The sequence below is a fragment of the Pungitius pungitius genome, chromosome 5, assembly GCF_949316345.1.
Source record: "Pungitius pungitius chromosome 5, fPunPun2.1, whole genome shotgun sequence".
In the NCBI taxonomy this organism is placed as follows: domain Eukaryota; kingdom Metazoa; phylum Chordata; class Actinopteri; order Perciformes; family Gasterosteidae; genus Pungitius; species Pungitius pungitius.
This window is the reverse complement of record NC_084904.1, coordinates 7181687-7198691: the sequence shown is the minus strand read 5'-3', so window position 1 is coordinate 7198691 and position 17005 is coordinate 7181687. Positions and strand designations below refer to the sequence as shown.

Sequence of the window (17005 nt, the reverse complement as noted above, 5' to 3'; positions counted from 1 at the left end):
GAAAGACACGTCCCGTGGTTGTGGAAAAGATGTCAGGTTGGTTGAGAAGGGTCAAATCATTGGCATGCATCAAGCAGAGAAACATCTAAGGAGATGGGCCTATCAGGGTAAGAAGAGAGGCAGATGAAGTGATGCACCCATCATGCCTAGTGCCTACTTTACAAACCTGTAGTGGCAGTGCTATGATCTGGGGTTGTAGCAGTTGGTCAGGTCTAGGTTCAGCAACAGTATGTGCTCAAAGAATGAGGTCAGCTGACTACCTGAATATACTGAAAGACCAGGTTATTCTATCAATGGATTTTTTTCCTGATAGCACGGGCATATTCCAAGATGACAATGCCAGGATTCATCGGGCTCAAATTGTGAAAAATTGTTTCAGTGAGCATGAGACATCATTTTCCCACATGGATTGGCCACCACAGAGTCCAGACCTTAACCCCATTGAGAATCTTTGGGATGTGCTGGAAAAGGCTTTGCGCAGCAGTCAGACTCCACTTTCATCAATACAAGAACTTTGTGAGAAATGAATGCAACACTGGATGGAAATAACCTTCTGCAATTTCACAAGATTTATCGAAACAATGCCACAGCAAATGCGTGCTGTGATCAAAGCTAAAGGCAATCCAATGAAATAGAGTGTGACTTTTTTTTTGGCCAGGCAGTGTATAAAGGAGCAGCTCTGCACACATAAGTGACTGTTTACCAAGCACGAAAAGCATCAATTGTGCAGGGAACATATGAGAACAAACGCATTAGCGCTGATAATAGTCAGCATTTGATAATAATTATGGCAATTGGCCTGAACAATGTACAGACACTTTTGTTCACCTGGAAGCCATGTCGGATAGCAATAGTCTTCGGCCTTTTTGCTTAAAATGTATGCATGACTTTGGGAACCATCAGTTTAATAAACTCTTAACACAAGAATTTAGAATTAAGTCAAAAGAAACATCAATATTAAAATGGAACTTCTGCAATATTAATCACGTGGCACCTCAAAACTAACTCTGAAACGTTTCGGGCATCGAGCACTTCTGAGTTTAATTTCTAATCAGGTAGACGTTGTCAAACCACTTCCGAATGAACCTAAAAGTCAAGATGCCTCAGACTGCTTTGTGTATTTCAACTCTTAAATACATCTTATTTGCCTTGGATGATGTGCGGTATTTTGAGTAACCTATAACAATATAAAATAGTCATACATTTTTTATATTACGGGGGCTAAATGGACATTTCTTTAATCTCAAAATACTGAATTTTCTGTAAATTTGAAGGAATCCTTTAATTAAAAACTAGAAAGCTGTTGTTTCAGTGGGCTTCTGTGATTGGCTCAGTTCTCTCTTGTCGTCATTTCCTACTCGTACACTTCCGGAAGAAGCGGAAAACAACATTGGAGACTAACAGCTCATAGGCTAATACTTTGAAAAAGGAAGAAACCCGAAAGCCGTTTGACAACCAAAGACCAACACTGTCGACATGGTGAGTGACTCTCTCGTTTGGCTCAACGCCATTGATATATTCTATGTTATATCGAAACAAATCGTACTTGGAGCAGGTTAGCTAACGTTAGCTAGCTGACGAGCAACCAACAATAACACATCAGCAGAAAGCTGCTCTGTCACGATTGTCGGTGAATTTTTACCAACTCACGTAAAATCATCGCAAACACCTCTGTCATTTTAATAGTATCTGTTTTTTTCAGTTTTCCTTCCACGTATTCGACCACCCGATGTCTCGCGGGTTTCAGAACCGATTCTCCACTCAGTACCGCTGCTACTCCGTTTCAATGCTGGCAGGTCCCAACGACCGCTCCGACGTGGAGAAAGGAGGGAAAAGTAAGTATGATTGTCATCACTATGTGCCCCTCACACCCAATATACTTAATATACTAAATACACTTCCTGTAAACAACTTTTAATATGTAATTGTAAACGTGTGTTTTTTGTAAATATATAATGCTTTTGAGTTCTGTTTAATCTGCTATTGGTACATGACAAGAACTAACTGAATGGAAGTAATAACGATGATGTACAATTTATTTTCGACAAATGCATGAAGAAAAACAGGATTGATGTTGTAATAATTCCAAAAGAGGTAGGAATTACTAAAACACACTACAAAGAAGTTAAGTAAAACCGAGGAATGCACAATTTCTCTCCTCTCTTAAAAATACTGTTTTTGCTAGCCTGTTAGAGCCCCAAATCATAAATTTGCCTCAAAGGGCTTCTTTACACTCCGTAGACATGGGACATTCTCTATTCCAGGACCTTCTCATTGGCACAGGAATCCCTGCTTAAAATCGCTCTCTCAGGGACCATAACTCCAAAGATCCCGTCTGTTTTAGTTTTAGCTTTTTTAGTAATAAAAACTTTACTGTTTACTTTACGACTTCCAATCTGAAGCAAAGATGTTTACATGATTTGTTGTCTCATCTAATAAGTGGTTTCTTTTTTAGTAATAATGCCCCCTTCAGCCCTCGACCAGCTCAGTAAGTGCAAGTTAAATAAAACACTTTTTTATCTAAAAGGTCCTGTGTCGACCTTCTGTGGATCTTACCATTTGTGGTCCTTTTCCCTTGTTCAGGCAGACTGAACATCACCTATCCGATGCTGTTCAAGCTGACCAACAAGAACTCGGACAGAATGACACACTGTGGTGTGTTGGAGTTTGTGGCAGACGAGGGAATCTGCTACCTGCCACACTGGGTGAGGAAAAGAAACCAGTTGGACATCAGAATTGTTTTCTGGTTATTTTGAAGCCACTTTGTATCTGTCAACGCAGCAAAGACATTTGCTTTTTTGTGTTTGCTGCAGATGATGCAGAATCTCCTACTAGAGGAAGGAGGTCTGGTCCAAGTGGAGAGTGTTAACCTTATGGTGGCCACTTACTCAAAGTTCCAGCCACAGAGCCCTGACTTTCTGGACATTACAAACCCCAAAGCAGTGTAAGAAATATTAGTGAGGATCATAACATTGGCCCGTTTACACATTTCTTTTTTTTGTATATACTAAAGTGATAGTGGTCATTTTATTTCAGACTGGAGAATGCACTGAGAAACTTTGCCTGCTTGACAACTGGTGACGTCGTAGCTATCAACTACAACGAAAAGGTGAAAGAACTCATTAGAAATTGGTGTTGGACTAATAGTTAACATGTCTTTGTTTTTCTGAAAAGGACTTCTAATGTGTGTGTTATTGTTTCAGATATATGAGCTGCGAGTAATGGAGACTAAGCCAGACAAGGCCGTGTCCATCATTGAGTGTGATATGAACGTAAGATCCTCTTAAGCAGTGGTTTCCAAAGCGGGGCAGCCACATCAACAGAGATGACAGTAAATTGTTCTGATGTGTGTTCCGTTATGTTTCTCAGGTGGATTTCGATGCCCCTTTGGGTTACAAAGAGCCCGAACGACGGCCCCAGCACCAGGAAGAACCAACAGTAAGGAACAAACGCTGAAGCCTCATGTACAGTTTGTACTCCATGTTTCAAAACTCAATTCTTCACAGGAGGAAGAAGCAGATCCAACTAGTTACGCCGACATGGACCTGGGGTTCAGAGTGAGTATATGTTTCTGTGGATTGGAAACCAAAAAACTGCACTGAACGCTCTATATGTGGAGCTGATGTGACTTCTCAGCTGTCTCCTATTCTCAGGCTTTCACCGGCTCTGGCAATCGCTTGGATGGTAAACTAAAAGGCATAGAGCCCAGCCCTGCCCCTCTTGACCCAAGTGACTTTAAAAGGTGATATTCAGAACACATGATTATTGCAACATAATGATTGATTTATTCAACGTGATATCTGCAACATTGATTTTTGGGTGACATAAAACACGGCCCTGAAGATGTTCATGGCTAGTAACTTGGAGATGCTAAATTAGAAGATGGTTCTTTGGCACGTGGAGTAGAGAGGGTGTGCTGGAACCTTCAAACCATGGCTGCTCCATGTTTCATGTTGAAGTGTCCCTGAGCAAGACACCCAACCCCTAACTTCTCCCCGGGCAAAAAAATATGGGTTAAAAATGCACTGTAAGTCGCTTTGGATAAACGTGTCAGCCAAATGACATGTAATGTAAAAATTGACAGCATTAATAGTGCAACTGTTTGCCATGTAAATAGATTGTGGAGAAGTGGCCTTGTTGCAATCTGGTTATCTCTGTGCCCCACTTCACTGTACTTATACAGGCGTTAGCAGCAGAGCAGGAAATGACATCGGGCTATGAGGATGTTTGTGAAGTCCTTGACACACAGGTGGTAGCCAAACAATTTAATTCACATCCAATGGCAGGGATTAAACATAACATGTTCAGCTTGCTTTGAGCAGATGTTATTCACAGTTTGGCCATATGACAAATTGCTAAATAGGCTTGCCTCGAGTCTTTTTTTTTTATTGTTGTGTCTCGCTGTATGGGGACACCAAGTGGCACCTGTTCAATCTTTATTTTACATGACATCACTCAACTTTGGACCCTTCTAGCCGTGATTTAGTCTTGACTGCAACTTCTTAAGCCTTTTTAAAATGTTTTCTTTTTACAGAGGCATCCCCAACTACGAGTTCAAAGTTGGCAGGATCACCTTCATCAGAAACTCGAGGCCTGTGCCCAGGAAATTTGTAGATGATGTAAGAAATGTGAAAGATTTCATCACACAGTTGTACATATTCAACTAGGCTGTATTTACACTGTATTGTTTTTTTAAAATCTCTTTTAATCCGCCCAGGATGATGCCCTGAACAGATTCATCGCCTTCTCTGGAGAAGGACAATCACTACGCAAAAAGGGCAGAAAGCCATGAAGGATTTAAAGTGGAGGGGCCTGGATAATGCCCACAGACTCACCATATTAATTGTTATCTTAGACAGCCGAGTAAAAAGAAAACCCTCAGATGCACTGGAATTTTGCTTCAGTCCCTTTTTGCTGTTGACTTTGGATTTATATATCATTAAAACTTGGGACAATAATATTTTTGGCAACAAAAGCTCCCTAAAATGCAGCCTAGAGTTCGTGGAATTAAAAAAAAAAAAATCCATACTTCCCCAATAAGACAATAGCTTGTAGAGTGTACTTGTGAAATTAGAACATTTCCAAAGCCTTTCCATAATTGTTACATTTTTAAAATTTACTTTAAATATACTTCTATCCAGCGCCCTATTCTTATCAAATGGGAGCAATAATCGCTCAACATATATTCTTTTTAATTATTATAAGGAAAGCTTTTTTTTTTTTTTTTTTTTTGAAAGAATAATTTGCAATAATACTTTTTTTTTTTTTTGTTTAATTATTTATAGACAAATAAAAGACTGTTTGAAATCTGTTGTAGCATATAGTTACTTCATAATGAAACTGGCATACAACTAGAAAATGCATTTCCTGCATAAAATGCGTTGGCATGCTGAAAGAATAAAGCTGAAATGATTTTTTTTATATACAGAAAATGCTGCGGCTGAAATTAATTACAAAAAAAATGCTAAAAAGTACATACATTATACTATTAGTCATAGTGGTAGTTGTAGTAATAGCAGCATAAATACTTTTTGTTATAGTAATAAGAGTGGTATCAGTCCTGGAGGGCTGTGTCAGTCCGTCCACACACACACACACATACATATATGAAGGCTGTCTCGTCTCGTCCGTGTGGCTGGTGTTACGTGCCTACTGTTTTTTGAACCTACTGGTTTGTCTACGCATGAGTGTTTGTTTTCCCCGACAGCGGCAGATGTCGTCTGCCTAAGTCACCCGATTCGTCACACATTTGCAAACATTGTACAACGTCAGTAGCTAGGAACCCTTTTGGTTCAGGGTGAACCAAGACAACCCCCCCCCCATCGAGGACAATCACCAACTGGCTGAAGGCCTGAATGTGTTCTACTGCAGGTTTGATAAGCCCACTACCACTCTCAACATCAATCATCTACACTCTGTGCCTACTTCTCACCTCTCTCAAATGCCCCCCACCGCCACTGAGCATCTGTGAAGAGGATGTGAGTTGGCTCTTTCACAGACAAAAGACCAGGCTCCGGGTCCAGACGGTGTGTCCATCTCCTGCCTTAAGGTCTGTGTAGACGAGCTGGCACCCATCTTCACATTGATCTTCGACCGATCACTTGGGCTGTGTGAAGTCCCATCCTGCTTCAAGCGCTCCACGATCATCCCGGTTCCCAAGCAATCCTCCATCAAGGGATTAAACGACTACAGACCCGCCGCCCTGACATCTGTGGTCACGAAAGCCTTTGAGAGACTGGTGTTGATCCAGCTGAAGGACATTGCCGGCGCCCCTGCTGGACCCCCTGCAGTTTGCCTACCGTGCAAACAGGTCGGTGGACGATGCAGTCAACATGAGGCTGCACTATCTACTGCAACACCCAAAGGGTTCCGTTTGTGGACTTCAGCGCAGCATTCAACACCATCATCCCGGAGGTACTTTAACCCAAACTCTCCCAGCTCACCGTCCCAGCCTCCAGTCAGTGGATTAGAAACTTTCTGACGGACAGGACGCAGCAGGTGAGGTTGGGGAAAATCACATCTAGCACCCGGACTATCCGCACTGGCGCCCCCCAGGGATGTGTGCGCTCCCCACTGCTCTTCTCCCTCTACACCAACCACTGCACATCGGGGGACCCGTCTGTTAAACTCTGTTAAAGTTCGCAGATGGCACAACAGTCATCGGCCTCATCAGGGACGGTGACGAGTCTGCGTACAGACGGAAGGTTGGAACAGCTAGTCCTCTGGTGTGGTCAGAACAACCTGGAGCTGAACAACCTCAAAACTGTGGAGATGACAGTGAACTTTAGGAAGAGCCCCCCACCACTGTCCCCCCTCATCATAATCAACAACACTGTGTCTACTGTCAAGCAAGGTTCAGATCCACAATCTCCCAGGACCTGAAGTGGGGCTCCAACATCGACTCTTCATTCGGAAAAAGGCCCAGCAGAGGTTGTATTTCCTGCACCAGCTCAGAAAGTACCACTTGCCTCAGGAGCTGCTGATACTGTTCTACTCCGCCATCATCCAGTCTGTTCTCTATTCTTCCATCACTGTGTGGTTTGGATTGGCCACCAAACAGGACAGAGCCAGACTACAATGGATTGTCTGCAGAGAGAACTATTGGTTCCAGCCTGCCATCCATCCTGCCATCCATCCTGGACACCTCCAGAGTTAAGAATCGGGCTGGCAAGATCACTGCAGACCCTTCAGATCCTGGGCACAAGCTGTTCCAACTCCTCCCCTCTGGTAGGCGCTACAAACCCACCAGACACAGCAACAGGTTCTTTCCACAGGACATAACTCTGATGAACAATTAACCTGACACCTCCATCTTCACTACATATTTTATATTGGACCACTAGTACCTTCATATTGATATTGTAAATATCAGTAAATGTTTATGCTTAGTTTTTCTGTTCTTTAGTTTTCTGTTGTATATCTGTGAGCAATGTGTAACCGGAGACAAATTCCATGTATGTGCAAACATATAAAGCCGATTCTGATTCTGGAAATTTTCTCTTTTTAAGTATGAAGTGAGTTTTTATAGAGCTTTTATTTTGAAAATACTTACCGGAAATCGTGTCGCTGTGTTTGCTAGCGCGGATAGCAATGGACCAGGCTGCAGAAGGAGCGTGGAGGGTAATTTAACAATTTCGGTGTAGTGACCTCAATCAAGCGATTTATTTTACTTTAACTTGTTTCTGTTACTCGTGAGTATAAAGGAAACATTAAAAGTCAACGAAATAAAATAGTAAGGTTAACATTAGCTGTGGTTCCTGAACTGTCATTAGCTAGCAAAAATAAATGTGAGTTAAACGAGATTTTAATATAACAGAAACGCTATTTCGCGTGGTGGTCCATCTTTATAATTCATTGTTAAACGACACCAATAGACATACTTGTGGTATCAGCCACAGTGCAAACTCGGGTTCATAAACATTAGCGACCTTGAGCGCTGTCAGACTAATCGTTGCTTTTCTTCTCTATTTAAAGTATACCGCATAACGTTCAGTATTAACTGTTAAAGATCATTTTTAGAAAAGCCGTCCTGATTGTGGAAAATTGATCCACTATCTCCAATAAATCTGTGTCTTTCAATCGGACACAGGTTAAGCCCCCTAGACTGAAATCTAAGTTGTGAATAAGCTGTCTTGGCGGTGATTCTTGATTCTGTCTGCTTGTACAGCCGCCCCGAGACTGTGATGACTACTGGACTGAATTTAAACACTGCAAAAGCTTGATCAACTGTTTCCATCACTACTACGCCTACGGTACCTCGCCATCATGCCAGCAGTGGAAGGAGGACTACCACAGCTGCAGAGAGTGGGAGAAACACAGAGCCCCGGAATCCAAGGTACAGCGTCAGAAAGTCATAGTATTAAACTCCCTCAACTTCTGATCAAACTGATATATCAATGTTGTGTTGCATCTGAATGACCTGTGGAATACATAGCAGTGAAATACACCTTACATTTCCAATCAGTTTTATTTGTATTTCTATTGCAGAAAGCTTTGCAGACAAGTGAGCGGAACAGAGTGGCAGAGCAGAGTAACTTCACCCCTGTGTGGACACTGAGGAAAGAGCCACCCAGAGACTGGCACATGCCACTAAACCAGGACAAGCCCCAGGACTCATAAACCGTCAATGTAACCACCTGACAGAGACACTAGTCACTTATTGCTGTGTTGAACTGTGTGAGAACACTAACACATTTACTGATGAGCAAATATCCACCAGCAAATTACAAGAGGATCGCTAAACGCATTGCTGTTGCAACATGTGCCAAAAAGGTTCATTTTCCAATGCTAATGTTAAAGCTCAAACGCCAACTGGATTCAGACCTGCTGTAGATCAGTGTGAAGATTAACTGTTTTTTCCTGTGTTCTAAGTGTTAGAAAATAGGAATATTGGCTCAAATAATGCAACGGATACATTTGGATTAAATATATTTCATTAAAGTAATGAACCTGTATAAGACTGATATTTACATTCAATGCAGCACTAAATGCCACCTTTAAAGTCAACAGGAGAGTAGTCCCTAATAAGCCTGTCAACATTTCTCAAAAGCATAATTTATTTTCAGTTTCTTGCATTGTTTTATACAAAGACTAGAATGTGGAGAAAATAAACAACAATGTACAATTTCCATGAATTTGAAACAAATATGAAACCGTGACGAGGGTAGAAATCAAGTAAAGAAAAAAAACATGTCCTTCCACATGAAGGCATGTGTCTGGTAATCATGTACAAACAAGGACAATGAATACACACAGCCCTGTCTATCACTGTGTGTACACTTTAGTAATGTCATTGTATTTTCCATCAGGAGCTTCATACTTGCTCTTTGGCGGCGTGTAGACAGGACCTTTGTGAGTGAAAGGAAACATGAGGGGGTCTGGTTTCAGCGCCGCCTGGTACAGCTCCTCCGACTCTAACTTCAGCTCCTCCAGCGCCTCCCTCTGTGCTTCGAGAACGAGCTCAACAGCCCGCACTTCAGCCATGTGCTGCTCCTGCAGACGCAAAGACAGGAAGCACATCACATAGAGCCCACAAAGCGTGCGTGAGAGCAGTCGGAGGCAACCGTTTCTATAAAAGTTTAAGTGAGATGTTGTAAGTGGTGACCTGTTTGTATCGACACCACTCTTTCAGCAGCAGGGCGCGACCCTCACTGTCTTCAAATGACAGCCTTGGTTTAGAACGTTCCCTTTGAGAGAGAATAAGAAACTGATTGCACTTCAAGGTCAGTGAGCACTAAATGACAAGAAAGAACAAAAGGTACAGTAAGAGATATATTCACACAAACATTCTATATATAGTTTTATATAACAAGGCATTTTGTCCACACAACTGCCGCTCACTGGACATTCTCTTTTTTGTGGACCATCCTCTGAACCCTTGAAATGGTGGCATTCAGGGGATGTGGGACAAATAAGTTTAATTTCCGGGATGGAAAGTCAAGCAGGCGATTCACAAGTATACACGTCTACATGCATTGAGTTGCGGCCATGTAATTGGCAATTTGTGTTAACAAGCAATTGAATGGGTGTTCAGAGAAAGAGAGAGCTGAGAGTTGTGTAATTTACAACACATCTAAACCGCTGTATTTTAGAGAGCAACATGAATGAAAAGCCTTTAGCTGTTGTCAGCTTAAGTGCCCCAAATAATCTGATTTCTACACATCAAGACTCAAGAGTATTTTGAACTCTGATACCAGCTGAATCTGAGAAAACCGAGCCGTTCAGGGACAGAGAAGTTAGTGCTACCTTGTTTCATCCAAGAATTTGGCCGGAGTGATGAGGTCCTCTATGGGGATGAGCTCAGGTGCAACCTTCTCCAGCTTCCTCAGCTTTTTCCTCATCCTCTCCTTCAGCATCTGCTCCCTTCTTGGGTCCACTTTCTTCTTCTTCTTGGGCTCCGCTCTTCAATTCAAAGCACAGCTCTTGAAGATTATTAAACCACAAAATATAGTGGCAATGGTGGCACATGGAGTATAATGATGCGCTGGGATCTGCAATGTTGGCAGTTCAAATCCTGGCTGCTCCATGTATCATGTCAAAGTGTCCCTGAGCAAGACACCTAACCCCCAATTTCTCCACAGGCAAAATGTAAGCCATGGGATACAATTCAATGTAAGTCGCTTTGGATAAAAGCGTCAGCTAAATGACATGTAATGTATTTTAAAATAAATCTTAAAACGTAATATGAAGTGGGAATTCCATAGTTATTAAAAATCCAGTAAAAAAGTTTTAGGTCGTTTTAATTTGCTTAATATAGCTATTATAAGCTGTTTGGGTCAATGTGAGGTTAAGACCTCCATTTCCTGGCTTTGGTCTCAAATGTAAAGACTCGCTGAGTTAAGAGTTTCAGTTGCGCATGTTCCCGACGAATGCGCAATTTATCAAACAATTTACATGCAGACATTGTGAGACTTTATATTTCTCTTTATACCTCAACGGAGCAGATATCTTCAGTGTCCTCATTGGTGCAAACCAAAGACTCTGAACAGCACGATGACGTTCTCCCAACAGGAAGCTGCAAGACGACAAACACAGTGAAAAAATAGTGGTTCTGACTTTTTGGGACTTTTCCACTTTGAATAACGTGTTAATAATCAAATCACGAGACTCTCCTTTTGTTTTATGTTTGATATTCTCTGCGGAGTTTTCTCTGGCATGTTAGTTTGAATGTATTATGAATGTTGCTGTTACTTATAGGCAATTTGTGAAGTTGTACATGCACGAATGTGTTTGAATAAAACAAACAATAACGGTAAACGACAGCAGTGATTAGCAGTATTTCTCTACTGAATAACCTTAGCTACTTTAGCTCCAGGTTGCTAACGTATTTTACATTGTTAGCTGTTCGCACTACAAACACCCACCTTGACGGAGGGCTCTGACGAGACAGAACCCTGCCGAGACAGCGCGATAAAGCCCCAGACATGCTTCTACTTGTGCGATGTTTCACTTCATTCGCATACTCTGCGTCGAAAATGTTCAAATGTATTGGCTGCGCCTGCCCCTCAAGGATGCTGTGCGACAGACGTGGCGCGAGAAGATGACGTCATGAGGGCTGTCACACTCATCATTTCAGGGCTGCACTTTCGTGTACTCTGTTTGTGCGAACATTTGCATCAAAGGCATATATAAATATATATTACTTACTACTGTATATACAATGCTAATAGTATGATAAAAAGATCCAGGAATGATCTTTTTTAATGGTTTAAGATTATTGTATTCTTAAATTGTATTATCACATTTTTGTCGAATCTTACTCCACGAGTAGAAAGTTGTCGGTACAAGTATTTAGAGAAAAGGTCGCAGTTTTCTTTCCATGCACCACAGACTCCTTCACAGCAGTCACAGTCGTACAAGAAAATTGTAGTCGAATAGTTCGATCTTGACAGCAGCGGTTCGATCATTATGGCACTCCTCAGAGGTAAACGAACATGTTTCAGTTCAGCAGAAGGCGAAATTTTAAACTGCTAATGTTAGGGCTTAATTTTCTTCGTTTGTTTTGAAATATATAATTATCAATTACCTTAAGATAAATGATGTTCTGTCTTAAAGCTGGATTTGTATGAATATAATGAAATATGTCAGTAGATGTGTTATTTCAGTCACAGCGTCCCTACGAGTAGGTGAAAGGTGACTGATCATTAATACCGCGTCGATTGCCTGTACGAAATTATCTTTCGATAAAATCGTTTATTCTACTTACACGTGTCTGCATTTTAGTATCTTTTAAAAGTCCATTATCTTTAATATGACATTGCATTACAAATGCAATATTCAATTAGAAATATTGAGCCACTACCGTATAGGCAGCAGAGGGGCAGATGGCAGAATACTACTACGTCAGGGTAGTTCAATCTCGATCTAGTTTCAATAAACCTTAACTTAAAAAATAAAAAGCCAGATCTTAAATAAGTGTGATACAGTAAATAAAAGTACAATATAACCCTCTGACATTTACTGGTGTTAAGTAATGCAAAAGGAAAACTACTGTAAAAGTGGTACCTGTTAACTTGAAAATTGTTATTTATGCAAATACAACAACTTTCCCAACGCTAAACACACGTCTCCAACACGGCACAGCGGTTACTCTGGCATTTAGCATGTCACAAGGCAGCAGTTCCATCTCTGATTAGAAGCAAAAGGCATATCACACAGTATTTCAAGATAACCATCATAGTTTTTATACCTATGACTTATGAATTACTCAACACTGTTCCTGAGGATTTGCACATAAAACAAAGAGTTGCGGAATATTTAAAAAACTGACTTTATGGTATGTTTCTTTGTTTTTGAAAGCTTAATAAAAAAACTCTATAATCCCTGAAAACACATGCCTGTGTGTGAAGGAAATCCTTGTGGTAAAGAGATGTTGAAAAATGAAGATGTTTCATACTCCTTATCCTTCCGGTCCAATTTCATCCATTTGATGTTATTTCCCTGGTTATAATGCATCTTCATCTTCTGTATCTGAGACCCTGTTTTGACTTAGTACCCAGTGTGTGGTATTAAGTACAATTCTATTTGTTTTCTCTGCAGGTGTATTTGTTGTAGCTGCCAAGCGCACTCCGTTTGGCACCTATGGTGGCGTGCTCAGGGATCACAGTGCAACAGACTTGGCTGAGCATGCAGCCAAAGCCGCCCTCGCGGCAGGGGGCGTGGCTCCAGAACTTGTGAACAGTGTCATCGTTGGAAATGTCATGCAGGTATTCATAAATCTAACAGATCCACAGCTACAATTAACAGATCCCTTTCACAATGAACTATTGACTAGTCCCCTTGTATTTGATCCTAACTGTTTGATTTCTCTTTTTATCTATCCTGCCTAATCTCAGAGCTCAGCGGATGCGGCCTACATTGCTCGTCATGTGGGTCTGAGGTGTTGTGTTCCGATCCCAGTGCCTGCTCTCACTGTGAACAGACTGTGTGGATCTGGGTTTCAGTCCATCATCAATGGTGCTCAAGTAAGCCCTCCACCAACAACAAAAACATTTTGGCAGAAATACAAATATAGAGAAAAACCATAGTGGTAGGGACTAATGTGTAAGATACAAAGAACATGCATCAGTAGAAACACGATCTATGAAATCCACATCATGTGTCTCATCTTTTGTTTTGTTGATCCAAAATAAAAGCCTGTTCCTTTGTGTTCTTGCAGGAGATTTGCCTGAGGGAGTCTGAGGTGGTCCTGTGCGGAGGCTCAGAGAGTATGAGTCAGGCCCCATACGCTGTTCGCAACATACGATTTGGTACAAAGTTCGGAGCCGATCTCAAGGTGGGTTTCTTGTTGATCTTTCTCTACCCTGCAATCCCCAAACACACCATTTTTAAACTCCAGCAGCTTTTGTTTCAAAGATCCTTATTTTAAAGTTTGCTCATCTTCCTGACAGCTGGAGGACACCTTGTGGGCGGGCCTGACTGACCTGCACATCAAAATCCCAATGGGCATCACAGCAGAAAACCTGGCAGAGAAATACCAGATCACTAGAGAAGAAGTTGATAACTATGCATACCAGACACAGCAAAGGTGGAAGGCAGGTAAGATGGGTTTTTGATATCTTTTTGATATATTCAGTCTCCTCTCAAATGACCTTTGCATCTCATTCTTGAAAGTTCAATCATATCTTTTCTATTTACAGCTCACGAGGCTGGTTACTTCACTGCGGAAATTGCTCCCATTGACGTGAAAGCTAGGAAAGGCAAGGTGTCCATGGCCCAGGATGAACACCCTCGTCCACAGACCACTCTGGAACAGATGGCCAAAATGCCTACTGTCTTCAAGAAGGGAGGCACTGTTACCGCTGCCAATGCTTCGGTGGGTTTATGCCCTCAGTGGCACGTGTGTTACGAGCACGTGACCTCTGTGTTTCTAACTTTATTTCTTAGTTCATTTATTTAAGGCTCTCGCCTCCATTGGGCAGCAGTTAGTGCTGTTACTGCCTGCCACCATGGGCGGTATGTTACTGAACCCACCACTCTCTTCCTGATCTCCAGGGTGTGTCTGATGGTGCTGCTGCTGTGGTCATTGCAAGTGAAGATGCGCTGAGTGAACACAAGTTCACTCCTCTCGCTCGAATTGTGGCCTACCATGTTTCAGGCTGTGACCCAAGCATTATGGGAATTGGTAGGTGACACCGACGTTTTGTGAATGTTATTTAATTTTTTTTTAAATAAAAAGAATTAATGACTATAAAATTTTGTGGCATTTGGTTGTTTTAAAGTAAGAATTTCTCTATCTTTTAATCCTCTTAGGTCCCGTTCCAGCAATCACACAAGCTCTTAAAAAGGCCGGTCTGACTCTCAATGACATGGATCTTGTGGAGGTTTGTTTCCAGTCAACAATTATCTGTGTGACGTCCTCCATCAGAATGTCTTATACGTTTCACAACCAATGCCTAGACACATTTTGTGGTGGGTCTGGCTTATAACTTACAGATGTAACTACCATGCACCAGCTGCTGGGTATTTGGAATATTTTGGACTTTTTCATTGTTTTGTATTGTGTGTATGGGTAACTGCTAACATAACTAGTATGACACATATTGGTGTACTTCGCTGCAACTTAGCCAATACTATGTGGACAGCAAACTTGGTGAATGACGTTATTTGCAAAGATTGTAGTATTCATTCAGTCAAAAAATGCAACAGTGTATTTTGCAGGTAAACCTGGGTGTGATCTGCCATTTACCAAGTGCACCTTCCTAGTCGTTCCAGCACTGATATCACTCGCTTTGCACAGGTGAACGAGGCTTTCGCCCCTCAGTATCTGGCGGTTGCAAAGGCTCTTGGATTGGATCCAGCGAAAACCAATGTCAATGGTGGAGCTATTGCCATCGGACATCCTCTGGGTGCTTCTGGAGCCCGTATCACTGCCCACCTGGTTCATGAGCTTAGGTAACTTTGTGTTTTAGTGATTGCAGTAGTCGTGTTCAATCTTTCGAAATATGTGGTTATTAGTATAGTATTATCAGTAGTGTGTGTGTATATGTATGTATGTATGTATGTATGTATGTGTATATATATGTGTGTGTGTGTATGTATGTATGTGTATATATGTGTGTGTGTGTATATATATATATATATATATATATTTATATATATATAATATATATATATATATATATATATATATATATATATAATTATATATATATAAATATATATATAAAGTAGGTGATTTGTCTGCATTTTAAGTTACATTAATTATGAACTTGTTTTTGACAGGCGACGAGGAGGCAGGTACGCCGTTGGCTCTGCCTGCATCGGGGGGGGTCAGGGTATCGCCATCATCCTCGAAAAGTACTGATCCAAGAAGCTGCCGGAGTCAAAAGAATTACTGCTGAAGAATGTCACTCCACACGGTTGACTTGCTTGTTAAAAGAAGATTTATTTCAAAAAAATTTCACGTACACATGAAAGTCAAATACTTTCTCAACAGATACTTCTGGTCTGTTTCATGATTGCATAAAATGTGTAATAAATGTTTCAGTCCAGCATTGCCTTAGAAGCCCTGTGGAGATTAAGAGTGAAGAAGTACAGTTTGTGTTGTGTTATAGTAGGGTCTAAAAAGGACTCTGAACTTCTTTGCCCTTAAAAGATTCTCTATCACTCCATTAAATGCGATCCTTATTTCCATAATGATATTTTTGATGGCTCCTCCAAGAATTGTTGCACATCTGCCAGAAGGAATGTTAATAAATAACACTTTCAAAAAAGTGAAACTGTGCTTTTGAAGTTTTACTGATCAGCCCTTGACAGTAACCTATGCTATGATTGAGATTTTAAAAACAGCCACAGCTTATTGTTATTTTAGCCTTCATGACAGTTTGCATGCATCCTAATCTTTACAAAGTGCGAGTAGCATGGAGGAGGCCTTCAAAAGACGGGATGGTGTTTGGGTGGAAAGGAGAGAGGAGAGGACGAACAGAGCCGGTGGATCCGTTTTCAACTGACAATAGGTCATATATACAAACAAACACAAATACATAGCCATAGGCTGACGGGAAAAGGGAGAGAAATAAAAGGAAATATGAGCTAAAAAAAATAAATTAACTTTATTGGCTCTTTTTCGAGTGACTCAAGCAAATTCAAAAACACACACAGTGTTGAAGGAAATGAATTCTGAGTGCAAATATTCATCTGGGATATAATTAGATGATGTACTTGGGCATAAATATTGTCCATTCGGTTTGGTTCTTAATTTAGAAGAATGAGCTCATTGCTGGAATGTAAAAATTTACAACAAAATGTTTACACAAACAAGCAGATTATAGAGGACATTTTATCAACAAACAGATAAAAAACATAGATCATTGGTATTACAACCACTAAATAAAGTAAAATTCCTAAGAAATGTAAGCGGTTTTAAATACCCAGCACACAATTGGCAGTGAACGTTTCAACAAGGAACCACAAACCACCCGATCAACTTTCTTAAGGGAATATAGAACAAATACAACTGTAAGATGCGGAAGAAGGTAAAGACCTTATATAGAGATTTGGCTAT

At 41.0% G+C, this 17005-nt stretch overlaps 4 protein-coding genes across 4 annotated transcripts; 3 read left to right on the top strand and 1 right to left on the bottom strand.

Annotated features, from left to right (window-relative positions):
* The first annotated feature begins 1335 nt into the window (after nt 1–1335).
* On the top strand, nt 1336–5230 carry ufd1l (ubiquitin recognition factor in ER associated degradation 1). The gene is made up of 12 exons (XM_037483534.2): nt 1336–1479; nt 1703–1835; nt 2456–2488; nt 2584–2705; nt 2814–2944; nt 3037–3109; nt 3204–3272; nt 3370–3438; nt 3507–3557; nt 3654–3742; nt 4535–4619; nt 4718–5230. Exons 1-12 carry the CDS (start codon nt 1477–1479, stop codon nt 4790–4792), a joined length of 933 nt encoding a protein of 310 aa, XP_037339431.1. The 5' UTR covers nt 1336–1476; the 3' UTR covers nt 4793–5230.
* A 2295-nt stretch (nt 5231–7525) lies between these two features.
* c5h22orf39 (chromosome 5 C22orf39 homolog) lies at nt 7526–8627 on the top strand. Its single transcript, XM_037482979.2, has 3 exons — nt 7526–7620; nt 8168–8335; nt 8488–8627. The coding sequence occupies exons 1-3, from the start codon at nt 7591–7593 to the stop codon at nt 8617–8619; spliced, it is 330 nt and encodes a 109-aa protein (XP_037338876.1). The 5' UTR covers nt 7526–7590; the 3' UTR covers nt 8620–8627.
* Nucleotides 8449–11547, bottom strand: mrpl40 (mitochondrial ribosomal protein L40). The gene is made up of 5 exons (XM_037482978.2): nt 11364–11547; nt 10931–11014; nt 10246–10401; nt 9605–9686; nt 8449–9492 (listed from the first exon to the last, which is right to left on the bottom strand). Exons 1-5 carry the CDS (start codon nt 11423–11425, stop codon nt 9265–9267), a joined length of 612 nt encoding a protein of 203 aa, XP_037338875.2. The 5' UTR covers nt 11426–11547; the 3' UTR covers nt 8449–9264.
* Nucleotides 11548–11761: 214 nt separating this feature from the next.
* acaa2 (acetyl-CoA acyltransferase 2) lies at nt 11762–16220 on the top strand. The gene is made up of 10 exons (XM_037482977.2): nt 11762–11923; nt 13039–13205; nt 13335–13463; nt 13658–13774; nt 13890–14037; nt 14139–14314; nt 14494–14623; nt 14752–14822; nt 15239–15393; nt 15724–16220. Exons 1-10 carry the CDS (start codon nt 11908–11910, stop codon nt 15803–15805), a joined length of 1191 nt encoding a protein of 396 aa, XP_037338874.1. The 5' UTR covers nt 11762–11907; the 3' UTR covers nt 15806–16220.
* Nucleotides 16221–17005: the final 785 nt, after the last annotated feature.